This window comes from Astatotilapia calliptera, chromosome 10 (assembly GCF_900246225.1).
Source record: "Astatotilapia calliptera chromosome 10, fAstCal1.2, whole genome shotgun sequence".
Classification (NCBI taxonomy): domain Eukaryota; kingdom Metazoa; phylum Chordata; class Actinopteri; order Cichliformes; family Cichlidae; genus Astatotilapia; species Astatotilapia calliptera.
The window spans coordinates 9,994,840-10,013,131 of record NC_039311.1 but is presented as its reverse complement, the minus strand read 5'-3'; the positions used below and the strand labels follow the sequence as shown (position 1 = coordinate 10,013,131).

At 41.3% G+C, this 18,292-nt stretch overlaps 1 protein-coding gene across 1 annotated transcript in view; it reads left to right on the top strand.

Moving 5' to 3' along the window:
- The first annotated feature begins 11,969 nt into the window (after positions 1-11,969).
- The window catches only part of fgf11b (fibroblast growth factor 11b), a 37,682-nt gene continuing 31,359 nt past the window's right edge, over positions 11,970-18,292 (top strand). The window contains exon 1 of the mRNA XM_026182338.1: positions 11,970-12,386. Within this exon, the coding sequence (XP_026038123.1) occupies positions 12,194-12,386 (193 nt within the window). The 5' untranslated portion in view covers positions 11,970-12,193. The remainder of the gene's footprint in view (positions 12,387-18,292) is intronic.

Here is an 18,292-nt window from a genome sequence, read left to right as displayed (position 1 = left end):
TCCGCGACCCGCCAGGGAAAGGGGGCCCAGGCCCATCCAGACCGGGGCCCCGGTGCAGCAGCGCCTCCCGGCCCCACAGAGCCCGGGACAGTCCACCCAACCCCACCACAGAGAAAACTGCACCCACCCCACCATCCACTCATCTTCCAGACTACATAAGACAATAGACGCCCAGGCTGAGCTCTTCCTCCACCTCTCCTGCATCTCCCCCTCCTGCAGAGAGAGTTCCTGAAGAACGGAAAGCTCCTGCAAGATGTGACAATCTCCCCCACCAGTTGAAGAGCCCCCCAGGTGGCTCGACGCACCGGCTGCACCCTGCGCCAGGGCTGGGTCCCCATGCACCCACCCGCCCACAACCCCGGCAACACACCAACCAGGACCCAAGCCCCCGAGGCCCGGCCAGGGCCCCAGCCCAGAGACGGAGCGCCCCCAGAACCTCACGCCCATCCCGGACCCACCCAGGGGCAGCCAGGCTACCAGGTCAGTAAGTTAAGTCAGTAGTTAAGTAGTTGAGTAGTTTAGTTGGTAGTTAGTTAGACAGTAATTAATAGCTGTAGCTTCACATGGCATAGAAAAAGAAAATACTTAAAATTTGCACATGTACACATGTGGCACAACAACAGTAACTTCATTAACTTACAAGCTGATCAAACTCTGTTGTAAAAACTGTTTTTCATCCCACAAGTTCACAATTATACACAGATTTCAGGTTTATTCAGCAAACTTGTTTCTAATGAAGCAGCCCTTCTGTGGGTAACTCTGGCATTCTGGGATGATTCATCAGTCTCAAACAGTTCCATCAGTTTCTAATAGAAGAGTTCACCCTCATATCAGAACACAGCAATTCTCCTTCAGGTGCCACTCATTGATCTGAACTGTCATGCTGTTTAGTGCTTCAAACCTGCACTTACACTGTTATTTTGATAAGTACACCACTTTCTCCTTCATCAAGTCGGCTCATTTTAAAATTTTAATAAGATTCATCATGTGGGGTTCTTGAATATTGCAAAAAAGGCAACCCATAAAAATTCTCAAGATACAGTGGGGCAAAAAAGTATTTAGTCAGCCACCGATTGTGCAAGTTCCCCCACCTAAAATGATGACAGAGGTCAGTAATTTGCACCAGAGGTACACTTCAACTGTGAGAGGCAGAATGTGAAAAAAAAATCCATGAATCCACATGGTAGGATTTGTAAAGAATTTATTCGTAAATCAGGGTGGAAAATAAGTATTTGGTCACCTCAAACAAGGAAAATCTCTGGCTCTCACAGACCTGTAACGTCTTCTGTAAGAAGCTTTTCTGTCCCCCACCCGTTACCTGTATGAATGGCACCTGTTTGAACCCATCATCTGTATAAAAGACACCTGTCCACAGCCTCAAACAGTCAGACTCCAAACTCCGCCATGGCCGAGACCAAAGAGCTTTCGAAGGACACCAGGAAAAGTATTGTAGACCTGCACCAGACTGGGAAGAGTGAATCTACAATAGGCAAGCAGCTTGGTGTGAAAAAATCAACTGTGGGAGCAATCATCAGAAAATGGAAGACATACAAGACCACTGATAATCTCCCTCGATCTGGGGCTCCACGCAAGATCTCATCCCGTGGGGTCAAAATGATCATGAGAACGGTGAGCAAAGATCCCAGAACCACACGGGGAGACCTGGTGAATGACCTGCAGAGAGCTGGGACCAAAGTAACAAAGGTCACCATCAGTAACACACTACAACGGCAGGGAATCAAATCCCGCAGTGCCAGACGTGTTCCGCTGCTGAAGCCAGTGCATGTCCAGGCCCGTCTGAAGTTTGCCAGAGAGCACATGGATGATACAGCAGAGGATTGGGAGAATGTCATGTGGTCAGATGAAACCAAAGTAGAACTTTTTGGTATAAACTCAACTCGTCGTGTTTGGAGGAAGAAGAATACTGAGTTGCATCCCAAGAACACCATACCTACTGTGAAGCATGGGGGTGGAAACATCATGCTATGGGGCTGTTTTTCTGCCAAGGGGACAGGACGACTGATCCGTGTTAAGGACAGAATGAATGGGGCCATGTATCGTGAGATTTTGAGCCAAAACCTCCTTCCATCAGTGAGAACTTTGAAGATGAAACGAGGCTGGGTCTTCCAACATGACAATGATCCAAAACACACCGCCCGGGCAACAAAGGAGTGGCTCCGTAAGAAGCATTTGAAAGTCCTGGAGTGGCCTAGCCAGTCTCCAGACCTCAACCCCATAGAAAATCTGTGGCGGGAGTTGAAAGTCCGTGTTGCTCGGCGACAGCCCCAAAACATCACTGCTCTCGAGAAGATCTGCATGGAGGAATGGGCCAAAATACCAGCTACTGTGTGTGCAAACCTGGTAAAGACCTATAGTAAACGTTTGACCTCTGTTATTGCCAACAAAGGTTATGTTACAGTATTGAGTTGTATTTTTGTTATTGACCAAATACTTATTTTCCACCCTGATTTACGAATAAATTCTTTACAAATCCTACCATGTGGATTCATGGATTTTTTTTTCACATTCTGTCTCTCACAGTTGAAGTGTACCTCTGGTGCAAATTACTGACCTCTGTCATCATTTTAGGTGGGGGAACTTGCACAATCGGTGGCTGACTAAATACTTTTTTGCCCCACTGTATTTCATTCTTAACCAAAGTGCTGGAACGATATAGCCATCCCCGGAGTTACTAATGCACTTAGCATTTTCCTGCCATATTTCCTTATTGTTATTTTTTGCATTCTTAGAAATACAGTTATAAAGAAAAGGTATTTTCAGTTGATTAAGGAGGTGGGGTTCGTGCTCTTCACACTATGTCTGTAAGCAGCTGATATAGCTCTGGCTCCATGTGTGTTTGGACAAAATGTTCAAGAACCATATTAAGTTGTAGATCACCCACATCTTGGCAACCTTCAGAGCCCAACACAAATCATTGAAGTTATCAGTGTAGCAGAAGGAAGTAGATAAGGAGGGTAGAAATATGCTTCAACTTCATCAGCATAGCAAGTCAGTGAAAACATTGGATGGCATGTCTAAGATGAGCAAAATATGCTTCTTCCTATGAGACATAAATACATTAATTAATATGTACTCTGTGATTTTTATACACCCCATGTCTGCCTGCTTGGTGCTTCATGGCTCACGATGCAGTGTGGTTTGGGCATTATTACTCTTGAGGACTTGCTTATTAATACCATAAGTATGATTAGAAAAAAACAACATCAACAACAAAAACATGAGATAATCAGCAATGCTATTTTGTACAGTAGTAGTATGATTATATTTTCACATATATGCCTTTTTAATGAGAATAAAGAGTAGAGAAGAAGTGCTGCCATCTGATTTTACATTTGAAGAATATTTGTAATAATAAACAGAACAATCTACTGAAACTGTGTTGAGAGCAGGTGGGGTGGTCCTGGTTAGTTTAGAGCCTTCTAGAGACGTTATGATCCTAATTCATTACATCTGCGATGGGAGGTGCCCATCTGACATGCCAGTTTTCGCCTACCGCTTCTCTCCTCAACCACCTTAACTGGATGTCTGAATCACATTCTTACAGCTAAATGAATAATGCTGGTTACACAGCACTGTGTGTAAATCTATACCAGCGTCACATATATATAAGGTCATTCTAGTTTTGGTGAGTCAATCACAGTGAGTTATTCTCAGAATTTGCAGTAAGTGTTGTGTAGTGAAATGCCAAAAAAGACTGATGGGACACTTGAGAGATCTCCAGAAACATAAAATCAATATTTATATTGAACACACAGCCAATCTCAAAACCCACTTATTCGACCTCATTTTGCTGCCATTTCTGTATTCCTACTTTGAACTGATTCTCTGTGAACGCTCTTCATAAATGCGAGAACACGCAATAAAAATAAATAAATAAATATCTGCTGTATCACCTCTGGTCTGTAAACATGTAAACACACCATGATTGCATTTCTGAGCCGTTTGTGTTCACTAAAAAAAACCCCAATCCTTTGGGGATGATGAGAATCGGCTGTAGCAAGACTGGTTCATAAATCAGGAGTCTTTATTTAAACCCAAACGTTTCATTTCCATTCCTGAACCATGAAATGAAAGGTCACCCTAATCTGGTCTATTTCTGTTTTATAGAAACTGGAGGATAAATATTGGCAAGCAGGGAAAAAGAGAAGTAATAATGATCCCCAGCTTGTATTAATGACACTAAAATATTGCTGTTGCATGCGAGCAGTTAAATTCATATTCTACCAACACATTACAGTGACTGTAAACAAAACAAACAAAAGCATTAGAGATGTGTCACAGTTAACTGGTTTAAAAAAAATATTATTTATAGACTGCATCTCGCAGGTCTAATGCTCACTGACAGAAAATTTAGTTTGGGGGAATTAAACAACATCTCACTTTGTTCTGAGTGCCCTGACATTCAGATGAATGGAGGATTAAAATCAGACACAGAGAATCTCCTTCTTGCTTGGTTTTCTTTAAAAGTATCCAGAATTAAAACTGTAACACTTTTTATATATCTCAATATTGCAAACACAATGTTCCCCCTGCAAAAGCTTTATAACCTTGCTGTTAAGTACCTATCTGGCCTCGTCCCACCCTGTACTCCATCCCAGTGTCTGAAGTCCTTGGACAACTGAGTGGTACCTACCATCCCTTAGAATTCTCCCCCTGCATGGACCTACTGTCACTTGCAAAAGACTCCCACATTGCTACATTTTTTATTCTAGGGCTATATCTTCTGCCTCTCTTTCTATATGCCCAAAGTTTCTTGAGTCCCTCAAAAGTGGGTACATAAATGCAAATTTGCAGCACTGTCAGACTCAGTATGGAAGGGGATCACACAGGACAAAGGGAAGGGCTTTAGTGTGGTGATGGCTGAACAAGCTGTGGTGAGAGCAAACTTTAAACACAGAGGCTTTCCAAAAATCTATATTCATCATGAAATCTTTACTTACTCTGAAAAAGTCAAGCTTAATCTTACAGATCTACCTGCTAAGACTTCACCTCAGGCAACAGCGTAGACAAAGACAATGAGAAAAACATCACGTACAAGTACAAAGACTATGTAGAGAAGATGGGTGTGTTTTCCTTTTTGTTAATTCTTGTGGTTTACTGACACAAAAAACTTTAGAAAAGTTGAATGTTTCAAAAGAATTCTAAGCAGGATTTGCAATTCCTGTAAAGAAGTGACGATAGTAATAAGATCAGTAAGATCCGTGTTTCAAATAATATTTTGTAGTCTGCTTGGAAACACTAGTTTGCTGTGAGAGTGTTCATGAGGGGTGCAAACAGGTTCAAATAGAGCCTAAAGATGGCAAAATTCTCTGTCTGCATGGCTCTTGTAACTTTAGCAGCTTTATAGATGGACAACATAAATTCTGAATATGTTTTCAAGTAGCTGTCCAGTTTAGCTAGCTACCTGATACCCATGCCAGTGCTGAATTAGCATGCAGAATAAAAGAGGCACAGTTATTGAGTGAACACCATAGAGAAACATGGATGTAGCCAACACACTTTGAGCATTTTGCCCATTGCCAACCAGCAACTAGGAAAACACTGCAAAAACACACAAAACACGATGAGAGAGAGTTGAATAAAATACAACAGAAATAGAAAAATATGCTGCAAGACTTAAAAAAAAATATATAAAAAATTTAAAATCATGTAACAAAACTGACGTTTTGTTTTTTGGGAGACAATATGTGACGGAAAAGCTGCAAAGTGACAAGTAAACAGTAAATGGCTAATGGCAAGAATGCCTCTTCAACATGTGATGAAAACACATTAAATTACATTGTTTTCTTTCTTACAGCACTGATGAATCCTCTGTTTCTTTTAAGCCTGTTTCAGTGCTAGTTTACTTTGGTTTCTGTTGCTTTCGTAGCTGGTCCGTCACATTGCCGTATCCCCAGAAACTCTTCTGTTGTGTTTTTTTCTATTTCTGTTGTGTTTTGCGTGCTTTTGCAGAAAGTTGCACCAAAGTTGCTTTCACCATGTACATAAGGTAAGCACCTTTCTCAATTAAGAAATTGGGGTAGGTGAGTGTTATCATTTTGATATTATAATTTATGGTTCAAACTTTTGCTAGGTAGCTCCAGTATTCTGCACATGTCCTCACTGAAAGGGGATCATTAAACTCAATAATGTTGCAGACTGTTCTGCCCACAAAGTCATGAAATGTTTCCATTAACACCACACAGAGATATTTCTGTCTAGACCAGGACAACTGAATGACAGATTGGCCAAATGACAGGCCAACTAGACATATCTAGAGCCATGGCATTAGCATGGTTACAAAAACATTATAAATAGATACATCTAAGCACACGATGTATGTAGAAATAAAATTTTCATTAACACAGTCACACAATAAAACATACTTACACTATCCCCAAACCATAAGCATAATACAATTCTGAATAAATACATAATAGCCATAATTTATCAATTATAAACATAGTAAAGTTGTGGTAGTCATACTTACATTGTTGTGTTGATGATTGTTCTTGTGGGAAACTGCATAAAGATGGTACTCTATCTGATAACAGACGACTGTTTCCTAAATAAACTTTCTGTACACTGGGAATATATTGGAAACAAAATTATCAATAACATAACTACTTGAATGATTTAAAAAAAAAATCAGCATAACTAGCTTTAATTAGAAACCAGGTGTCTGCAAATGAAACTCAGGAGGTGTTGTACATAAAAAACGAGATTCCGTATCTGTCCGAATAATCAGTATTAAAAGCTAATTACCAGAATGGTCTGAACACTGTTAAAAACAGCAATGAAACTGAGAATGATATGTGCAGCTCAAAGCTAATGGGCAACTCACCCGTGGGTCATGGACACAGGAAAGAATATTTCTGTATGCAAGAAGCGGGCCTCGGATTCTACATGGTCGCATAATGGAGGGGGATTACGAAGAATACCTCCTGTCATCTGTGGACAGTATGATGAGCTGAGAGAGGATTGAAGGAGAGAGAGTGATGAAGAGAGGAGGGAGAAAGAGACAGAACTGGGCCAATTGTTTTGATGTGCTTAATTCTTTCTGGCTGTGTGTGTGTGTGTGTGTGTGTGTGTGTGTGTGTGTGTGTGTGTGTGTGTGTGTGTGTGTGTGTGTGTGTGTGTGTGTGTGTGTGTATCTATGTGTTAACATAAACATGGGCGCATGTCTAAAGTTCAGGGTAGCTATACTCCATCACAGTTCAATGAAGCAGCGTTTTCAAGGAGCACCTTGCAGCAGCTTTACTGTCTGTATTTCCATCCGTATATAAATCCCTGTCAACATTTCTTGCAGTTCTTTAATAAATAACCAATCATCAATTAAATAATTGCTTTGGCGTTATCAAGCTCACTGCTTTTACTCGGGTCTGAAAAAGATCTTGCAAGACAAAGTGTCCGATGAGCAATCATACGTTTGAGGAAATGAACAAACATCTTATTTCCAAATAACTTTTATAATCTATACTGATAAGAAATCCAAAATGTTCAGCTGGGATGGAGACTTCTGTCACAGTCTTCTGCTCCTTGTCAGCCACCACAGTGTCTGGTTGGTTAGCCAGCATCTGGTTGTCCGTCTGGAATTTGAAGTTGTTGGTTATTTTCAACCACTTTTAGATATGTGTTCCATCAGGACTTTGGGGCTCCTACACAAATGTGGCTATATGCTATGCCATCCACCTGGCTAAGGCTTTCAGGGTTTGTTTTGTCTTACACTCTGTTACAGTGGACAGAGTGGACAGAGAGATAGCTGGACTATCTCATTTGGATCACCACATTGGGTTCTGGCTGCTGTGCTCGACGCCTGCTTCTGCGGATCTGGTGCTTAGGACTTGTTCTTGTGCTGTCGTGATCCGAGACTCTGTGCTATTCTTCAGGGTGGCCTTTTCTATCCTCTGGAAGAATATCTTGATGTCTGCCAGTATCTGCAGATGATGCATTCATGGAGGGGCTGGGTCTTCTATTATATTTTATCTTCCTCCTCCAGGTCATCTGTCTTCTGCTGCCTGAGGCAGTCATATAGCAGTTCTTCACAGAGGGACATTTTGATGTATTTTTCTTGTTTCGTTCTCAGTCGTGATTGTGACACACACTAATCCACATCCTCCCTCTTTTGATTGCACATAGACCCTCTTCGCATGGAACAGTGAGAAGTTTTCACGTCTTGGCGTCAATCTATTACCTCTTATATGGCCAGCTTAATTAATGACTGATAGGACTTTTTATTTGCCCTTTCTTTGCTATCATATAGATGTTGGATGGATTAGTGTGTCAAATGTCTCATTGACTCTTGCCATATGGCTTGATGTCATCCATGTAGATGGCTGATGGTCACTTCACTTCTGCAATAAGGTGGATGACATGTATGGGGCATCAGTGATAGGGTTATTTATAGTCAATCAAGGCACTGATTATGTTGATTCCCCTATTAGCTGGTGCTTTGATCTCCTGGCGTTGCTTCCAGTGCCATTCTGAGCTTTGGGCATGTGTCAGCTTATGTGCCTACTCAATTTACAGGAGATTCCATCCTACGGAAAGGCAAGTTACTCGCCAGTAGCTGGAAGTTACCCTTGTGTGAATCCTCATCAGCATTGTTCTGCTCTGTGTTGGCAGGTCTGGGTGTGCCTATTCTTTGTAGCTCATACAATTGTTCTGCCAGGTGATCACAGATATCTGTTAGGTGTTTCGGCCAAAAGGAGTTGGATCGTACTTGGTCCAGGCAGTGGACCACCTTTGTGATCTTCTTATTCTTGGTAGCTACTGTATATCTTAGCTCCATCCAGCAAAGCCAATGGTATTGTGTAATGTCTCTTTCTCCCAGATATCCTTGCATCACTACTTAGTGTCATTTATGGATGTTCAGTCTTTGTGCTGCTGTTCCCTTGGAGCTGAGAGTAGGCTCTTTATGACTCCTTGGACAACATTTGCAGACCAATTATACTCTTGTTCTGATGTATCTTTTCTGGCAGCCAAGCTATCAGTTTGGTAGTTTCAAGAGTCTTACTTATGGGGGTTTTTGCAACCTGGTGCACTTTTATTAGCCAACTAATAGCTGTCCAAGCTACGTACTTTTCACAACTGTAATTACTTTTCAGGATGAAGATGGATAAACAATCCCTCCTTTCCATCTATCTTTCATCCATCTGGCTTATCTAGGGAAGATTATAAAAGACTGTTAAGTAACATGGAATGTACCAAAACCTGAGAATCATTATCCTTGGAAAAACATTTCTGTATAAAGCCCTTTAAAAGAGGATATGCTGTTAATACCCCCCGTTTCCATGTAATTTGATATGCATGCAGGGATTGTGCAATGGATTGTTTTTAGCAAAACATAATTTAATCCTCTTTTGTATATTATTCAGATGATGAGAATTTATACATGTACATTTGACAGAAAGCTCATTTGCTATTTTTATCATTCTTACTTTCATTTAGATTTACTGTTTCTTTCCTTCCTGAATAAAACATCCTAAGGCTGGCAGAGTCTCCTGTGTGAGCATTTGTGGGTATAAGAACCTAGCTAGGTGTTTGAGGCAAAAGTAATATGGTAAGTAATTGACTCTAACCAGGATATTAAAGTGTTCTGGCATAATGAGTGTTTATTTTTTTTTAGTTTGGTTTTGTGCTGATACAGTAGGTCTTACAAAGAAATTTAAAAATGCTGGGTCTTAATGAGTCCTCTAAGTTTATAGCGTGATATTTCATTATAATATTGGACACATTTCTTAACCTTGAGACAGTATAATGTCCCAAGAATCCCTACTTAGCTTTCTTTTGGTGTAACTTGGCATGTACTTGTGACTGGGAAAAGCAAAAAGAAGAACAACCTTTGGCAATGTGTGCAATGCAATGTCCATTAGGAGATTGATTCTTAACCCAGAGTAAGACTAGGGAGTGGCTGGGGATTGTTGGAAATGGTGGGGATTGTTGGAAGGGAGGGGAGGATCATTAGAAAAAAAAATCCTTTTTATGTTTTCACATCAATACAAACTGCATTATCTCATGCGTGATTCTCTCTCCTCTGCCCCAGGCATGCCCTCGTCCGTCGCTGAGACTAAACATCTGCTGTCACTTGTCAATCAAGTTCTGAGAGACAGTGACCTTGCGTGGCATTGTTAGAAACGATCTGAATTGAGCTTGCATTTTGAAGTCGCCTCTACTGCTGGTTTCCCCAGCGACTGGCTTGTAAAAAGGTGCCGTGTCAAATAAAACTGGATTGATTGCCAATCAGATAAGTTAATTTATTGGCTCTGAGTCTGAGGGGTTGGGCCAGAGATGTCTAGTGTTTTTATATCCAGTTTTGCTACAGATTCATTGATGGCTTTTTCAAATTATGGCCCAAATCTTTTAAGATAATTTATATATATCTACTTTTACAAGCAAATTCATGACATTTCGTGTATAAATGCAGTCAAATGCATGGGTTGTTTTCATTCCATTCAGTGAAATAAAGGAAAAACTTTAATCAGACCTGCTCTTTTTCTAAAATTTCAAACATAAAGTCTGCCTTTGGAAGAGCAGGACAGTATGTGTGTGTTGGCAGGGCTAGCTGTCTTACTCAATCTGTCCTAACTCATGTTTCTGTCAGGGTTAGTGTAAGCCAGCAGTCGGCTATGTCAGACACTAAATGTCAGTTTCAGGGTACAGAGACACCCCCCCCCCCCCCCCCCCCCCCCACTCAATTGTATATGTAAAGCTGAAGGAAGCAAAGAAGAATATGGAGATTACTATCATGTAAGTGAGTTTCAAAGAGGGAGATGAAGAAAAACACAGACTAGAGATGAGCAATTATACAGCAGGGAAGGCTCCATTACAAAATATGCTGATTTGCTCTGTGTGTGTGTGTTGGGTGTGTGTGTGAGTGGGTGCATGTGACAGGAAGGTAGCACGTGGTGATGCTGCTCCTCTCGAGGAGACAGAGAACTGTCACAATCTGCACCTCCAGCACTCTCTGGTGTCTTTCTCCTACTCTGGCGCTGTGTCTCTGTTTCAGGGGGGCTCTAGTTTGTTTTTTTAGGGGGATGTTTTCTGTGAAATAACAAAATTGTAGCCTCGGTGAAGTGGCTGTTAAGACGTCCTTCTCCCACATTTTCCTCCGTCTTCCCCGCCAAGCTCATTCTTACACATCACAGCCTCTGCCTCCCCCTCCCCTCCCCTCCCTCAGTCTCTTTTGCTGTCTCTCGCTCCCCCCCTTCCTTTCTCTCTCTGTCATGAATGTCACCTCTACTGATGGTGGCTGCTGGAATTCACACACACATACTCTCACAACCACTCGCTGACTTTGGATGGGAGGAGGAGGGGGGAGGGGAGGAGGAAAGAGGGGGGTTTCGGTGAGGTCTGTGGGAAAGAGGCATGCCATTGGAGGCAGAAGAGGAGTCTCTGCCTGTCCGTGTCCATGTCTCTGCTCCGTTCCCGGCTTCATTCCGACAAAGACCGTCAGTGTCCCGCCTGCTGTGCTACCTCTGGATTTAAGTCAGCTGGATTACTGCTTGGACTCTCGGCTCATTATTCCACGCTGCCACATTTAAATGGGAGGCAAAGTTGGACCGCCATGGAATGCAAGAATGGTGAAAAACAGTTTGGTTTTTCTTGCGCTTTTAAGAGCTTCCTAGCATTCAAAATGAGCCCACTTTTCTTCTTTAAAAGTGTTTTTATACGTAAATTAATTTGAGCTCTTTCTCTTCTGTATCGCCTGTTTAAAGTAGGTTAGTTATTTTGCAATATAACATTTTGTACTTGGCTGCCAGGCCACATTTTGATGTGAAAGATGAGTGGGGAAGCGGGATAGAATCATGTCTCGAGCGTAACCTTTTGGAAAAGTCTGTCTTTTTAAAGCTGGTCTCAAAGTTTTACATTGAAAATGTGACTGTATCACTTTTAAAAAAATTTTTTTCCTGGGATCTGTTACTGTCAGATTTTGATTTTTTTTTTTTTTTTTTTTTTGGTCCATTACATTGGACTGCATGTGAACTTGCATCTTATCCAGTTCATCCCTCTCCAAGGGAACCCTCAAACTAAACTCTTCCCTGTTAACCCACTTAGACTCCCGATCTCCCCTGTGGGGTTTTCTTTATAACATTCGTCCTATTCTAGTGTACTGAGGAAAGCAAAAGCCAAACCAGCAAAGGGGGTACCGGGAAGGAAGTCACCCCCCTCCCAAAGGTGAGAGGGGGGGAAGATGGCAGCTCTCGCCAGCTCTCTCATTAGACAGAAACGGGCGGTCAAGGACGACCAAGCCAACCGACCGGTAGCCAGCAAGCGCAAGCCCTGTCCTAAGAGCAACAAGTCCCTGTGCCAGAAACAGATCCTTGTCCTGATCTCCAAAGTACGGCTATGCGGAGGTCGAAAAGGGCGAAATGACAAAAGACCAGGTGAGTCAACTAATATCATTTCCATCTTGCTTCTCTGTTCACCCATATTTTGGGATATTGTACCAGAGGTGAGAGCTACACCTGTTATCTTAAAACTGGGCTAAAATTACTTTTCACACTTCATGTAAATGGAAAATTTACCTATGCACTAAAATGAGATAAGTCACTTTTATACAAAGTTTTCCAATTCAACGTTCATTCTGAAAGACACTCACAGGGTTTTGTTATTAGTCCTTTTTCACATTGTTTGGTCCTCTTTTATTCCCTGTCCAAACAATGATGATCAACACTTCAACAAGATGCCTTGTAGCTCCGTTCGCACTTGATCATTGACACTTGTCAGTGTAATATTTGAGTTTTACATTAGCAGTTATTCTCAGTGCAGCCGCCTCCTGCATCCTCGCCTCTCCCAATGGTAGCCACAGCTTAAGGAAATTTTGCTGAACAAACATCATTCATAAAGAGGGCACATACCTTCATGGCTGATTGGAGAAGAAACTGTGAATTCAGAGTGAGAAAAGTGATGAAAAGTAAAAATTGATGAGCAGAGCTTAATGCTTGATGTGGACTTTCATTTCATTCGGAATGCCTTTGTTTGCATATGTCTATATTGCGTCAACGTGATCCTCATTGCCAAAAGGTTTATTTACTATATTTATCATAGTTCACACTATTTACTACATTTGGTTGTTTTAAGTCTCAGAGCTTCTTAAATTTTGCCGCTGGTATTGTTTGATAATAAGAATTAATTGTGCTGGATCAATACATTTAAGCCCCCATATCATTCAAAAGGAGTAGCTTCCTGCTAGTCACACACACACATTTTAGTGCAAAATCAATGACAAAGTAAGCAGTTTTAACGCATTTGTTTGTTTACTAGTTTAAGAGTTCTTTTTGTCAGTCCTCATTTATTTCTAATGAACAGTGAAGCTCACACCCAACCATTCACACTTGTCATTGTCATATCTGAGTTTCACATTAGCAGTCATTCTCAGCTCAGCCACCTCCTGCATCCTCACCTCTCCCAATGGTCGCCACATCTCTCAAGTCTGCATAATAAAAATAAAACAAGTTTTTAGTCAGACAAAACTCTGACATGAGTTTACATGCACATAACAGAGCTTTTGCATCTCCAGACATAATTATGCAGACCTGCACAAACAATAAATTGTCAAAATAGCTAAAAACCACTGCAATCCCAGTGCAGGCTTAATTCTGTCAGGTTGTCTGATATGCTTGGTCTTTGAAAGCAGAACTTCAGCTCTGAGTCTCTGAACAGAGATTCGTGTGATGTGATGCTAAGATTCCTTTCTTTCTTACCACTTTAAGGATGCAAAACAAAAGCTTTGTAGTATTAGTGCTCATAAGCTAGTGCTCATTATATGATGGCTTGCTATTTTTTTAACATTTCGTACAAAGTAAGCGTCTTTGCTTTTCCTTATATGTTTACCTTTGTGTGCTTTAATTCAGGAGAAAAATCATGTTTTTTTAATTTATTTTCAAAGTACTTTTTTCTTCTTTGGTGTGACTGCTGCAATGAATTGATGACTTCGAAATGTTTAGGCTCATTGGTGCACAAATAGCGACAGTAGTATGCTACAGAATATGTTGCTGAACAAACATCATTCTTAAAGAGGAAACATACCTTCACGGCTGATTGGAGAAGAAACCGTGAATTCAGAGTGTTTCCCCCACATGAGAATCAAAAGCGAAGAGCAGTGCTTCATGCTTGACGAGGACTTTCATTTCATTCTGCATCCCTTTGTTCACATATGTCTACATTGCTTCAACGGGATCCTCATTGCCAAAATATTGCTTTGCTGTATTTATCTTAGTTCACACTATTTACTGCATTTGGTCTGAGCATCTGAGTGTTTTACTCTTGGAGTTTCTTTAATTGTGTTGGTGGTATTGTTTGATGATAAGATTGTACTGGCTTAATGCATTTAAGCCCGCATATCATTAAAACGGGAATAACTTCCTGTCAGTCACATCCAATGAACTATTCAGAAACCACGTCTGTTTTGACAAGACATTGCTAAAATTTTCAGATTTAACAGATGTGACATAACAATGAAAAAAATATTGCATCCCTAAATTCCCCTCACTATACATCTGTTCAGTGTAGCCTAAACGATTCCTGTTTTCTATGAAATGGGTTGTAAATTGTTTACATAATGAGTTGTCTGAGCTGCAGTGGCTTGTGATTTGATGTGGACATGAATGAACCGACTATGACCACATATAGTACAGTTAATCGTGTTTTCAGGGAAAATCACCAGATATCCCATCTGCTGTTTGAGCTTTAAGCTTTGTGTGACATTCAGTGTTGGGGTCGTCATACAAAAATAATGCACATAATTATGAGTTAAAAATGTAAACCTGAGAGTACAGAGCCATATAAATCCCTATGCTAATGAAGGCGCACACATTTTCTTTTAGTGTTGAAGTATAAACACAGAACCAGCAGAAAAGCTGGTGAAAAACAGCCCAAAGAATACTTCTGCAGTGACAGGTATGGGTAAAAATGGATGCTACATAGCAACAACGCTTATTACTGCTTTTGTTACCTGTTGACAATCAAGCTAGCTTTGTGTTAGTAGTAATAACAGTTGCTTGAACAGTAGCAATGTTAATACAGTTAGTACTGTAATGAGGTAATATTAAAGATGTAATAGAAAAATGTAATGTGATGGAAAGCGTTACAATCCACCACCACTTTTGGTGGTTTGAGGGTTTTTTGACATAAAAAATTAAAACTCTCAGGAAATAAAGCAGCTCATCTCCCCAATCAGAAGGTGAGCTGTTCGACCCCCGGCTCCTCTAATCTGCACGTGATTCTTATCCTTGGGCAAGATACTGAACCCTGAGTTCCCCTGATGCATGCATTGTAGTCTGACTGATAAGTTAAAAATAGTACTTAAAATGCATGAACAGGGCTTGTATAGTGTTTTGAGTGCTCAAAATGAGTAGAGAAATCCCATATGAGCGCCATCGTCTGATCTCTGGTCTTTTTGTGCATTTACATTTAAACAATTAAAATGAATAAGAACGACAGGAGTGCTCAGAAATAAGGCCAACATAAAATGGCCACATGGTGGAAGCATCAAGATTTCACAAAGCAAGATTTTTCAAAGATTTGATGAACAGATAAAATGAGAGTAACTCTTAATGGACCAGATGAAAGCACAGTGGAGGGTATTGGTATTGGTTGCTTCCTTTAAGGATGAGCTATTTGGACTGTCTACAATTTGGGACATCAGAGAGTATAGAGCATTTAAAGCAGAGAGAACAATAATGCGGGACAATGCTCCATCATATACATCTAAGTACTCTACTGCCTGATCACCCAGGAAAAGCCTTAAGTACAACCAGTTGTCCACCTTTTTAGGCTGGCCAGCGAGCTCACAGAGCAGAATAAGGACTACAGTTAACAGCCACAATCCGAAAGGTGAAGCCAGACTCCCAGTACGACCACATGGGGACATTGGAAGGATATGCAATGTAAATATCTTATATAAGTTCTATGGATTTAAAAAAAGGCTTAGAGATTAGAGATTAAACTTCCATTATATAACACAAGTGCATATCTTTTAAAAACATGTACATATAAAAGCCATTTGCACAAGTTAATACTCTGATGCCAAAAAATGTAATTATATGTTTTCTGTCTCCACATGTAAATTCTCTTCCTGCAGTGTTTTTGAGCCGCGAATAGTTTCAGTTGTCATTTTAGCATCACACCAGCAGACACAAGCTAAATTTATTACTGCTACTGCCCACCACTTGTAAATGTGGCTGGCACAAATCACAGAAAGGATGATCATCTACCTGATTTTACCGTGTAATCACCTTCCTCTGGGTGTCCTGCATAGTCCCTTACTGTACAGAAAACCCTTTCAAGTGGTTGCCCTGTCAGGGATCTATACTCCTGCCCTTCTTTCAGATCAATTTGGCTCATTAATGTATAGCAATTAATCAATAATCTCCCTCTTGGTTTGTTCAAGGTTGAATCTGACTTGAAAAGTGAAAGGATATCAAACTCCCTGGCCCTGCAGATTAACTTTGGTACCTTTTTTCTAAGTTAAATCAAACAAGCACACGGACAACAGATCTGGAAAAAACAAGCACTAGCAGGTAGGTATAAAATGAGATACAGAAAAAAATTCAGATAAACCATATATCTTGATTTTGGTGGACGAAAAATGTTAGTAGGCTTCAGAGAGGTTTTACCATAAACATATTAATACACATTAAAAATAGTAACACTATTAGCTGAGTCATTAGACACTAATGCATGCAAATATAGTGCAGACCTGGACATCTTGTAGCATTGAAAATGCTGTTTGGCATGGAGGTGCAGTAGTATGTTGTAGGTGTAAGCACTGGAGAAGCCAGTCAACAGTTGGAGCAGAAATGTAGGGCCTGGCTGGCAGGCAGCAGACCGGGTTACAAGGAGAGATCCAGCAGAGGATAGCATTAAGCTGACCCCAAGAGATCGAGGCTGCAAACTCGCTTACTCAACAACACCTGATCAGACAATGCAGTGTTAGGTAGCTTCTCATCAGAACTTTACTGACTGTGACAGGGGTCAGAGAGAGAGACAGAGAGAAAGAGACAGTGAAGCAGGGCAAGTCTGCAGAGGTAAACACAAGCTTAAAGAAAAGAGTAGAAGATATTACTAATGCCACAGAAAATTGTTTTTGGGGGTGGATGGTGATGACGGGGGTGGACTCAGATCCAAAGATCAAAAATGCAGAAGAGTAAGGAGAGATATTGGTGGAGAGATTAAAGGGGAGGCGGGTGGGACAGCAGAGAGCTGTGAATCAGACTGTCATAGCTGCAGCATGTGGAGAAGAAGATGAGATGGGAAACCATGGGGTTGGATATTAAGTGCCACTGCAAAACACTTCTTCAGTTATCCTCTTAATCTGTTTAGAGAGTAGTCAGTCATGGTTCGAAAGTTGAGCATCTTTCCTAAATTGGAATGAAGGTTTGCGGGCGTTGTAGTGGGTTAAAGGTGGTTTTCAGTGTGGTATGGGTTAAATGGTTGATCTTAGTGGTAACCACAGCAATTTATTTTATACATTATTTTCTCTCTCATTCACACTATTGGTGTCAGACCATCCGTGAAAGGTGCTCACCTGCCATTGGGAGCAACTTTGACTTTAGCAACATGCCCTGGCTGTCAAACAAACCCTCAACTTGGCAATTAGAGGACAACCTGTTCCGCCAGCTGAGCTCCAGCTGCCTGCTGCTGTTGAATAAGAATCCTGTCACTCGGACCAGGGATGGGAAACAAGGACTGATATAACTTGGTCTTATGCCAGACTGGTCAGTACCAAACTTTTAATAAGTGCCAAGACAAATGCTGTTGCTATAGTAATTCATTCTGACATGCAGAAGTTAGAAACTGCCTCCTCATAGTGAAGCTGATGGTTTCAAGTAATCTTGCCCTAGATTAGATTTACTTCCCGTAGGCTCTCTTCCTCTTCTTGTCCTTAGCGGGCGACCAGCGGCGGTGGTCTGCCGCACAACCAGTACGCTGCTGTAGGTGCCGCAGGTTCTCTTGCTTGACCAACAATTATCTTCCACGCTTTTCTAAGGCGATGGTTCTTGCCTGCTCGAGGTCAAGTCGAAGGGCCTTCAAATAATCCTGGATTTGTTTCATCCATGTCTTCTTTGGTGCATTTCGATGCACCCTCCAATCGGTGGGGCGGGTCAAACAGAGTAGGCCATGGGTGTAGCGGCTCGGGTCCATTCGAAAACTGTGGCCAAACCAACGGAGTCGGCGGCGCTGGATTAGGTCGCCGATCGTCAGTTGGCTGCCGCAGCTGGTGAGGATGGTGTCATTCGAATGACTCAGTAAGCTCACTTTACTACATGTGTTGAAATTGCAGGTAAAG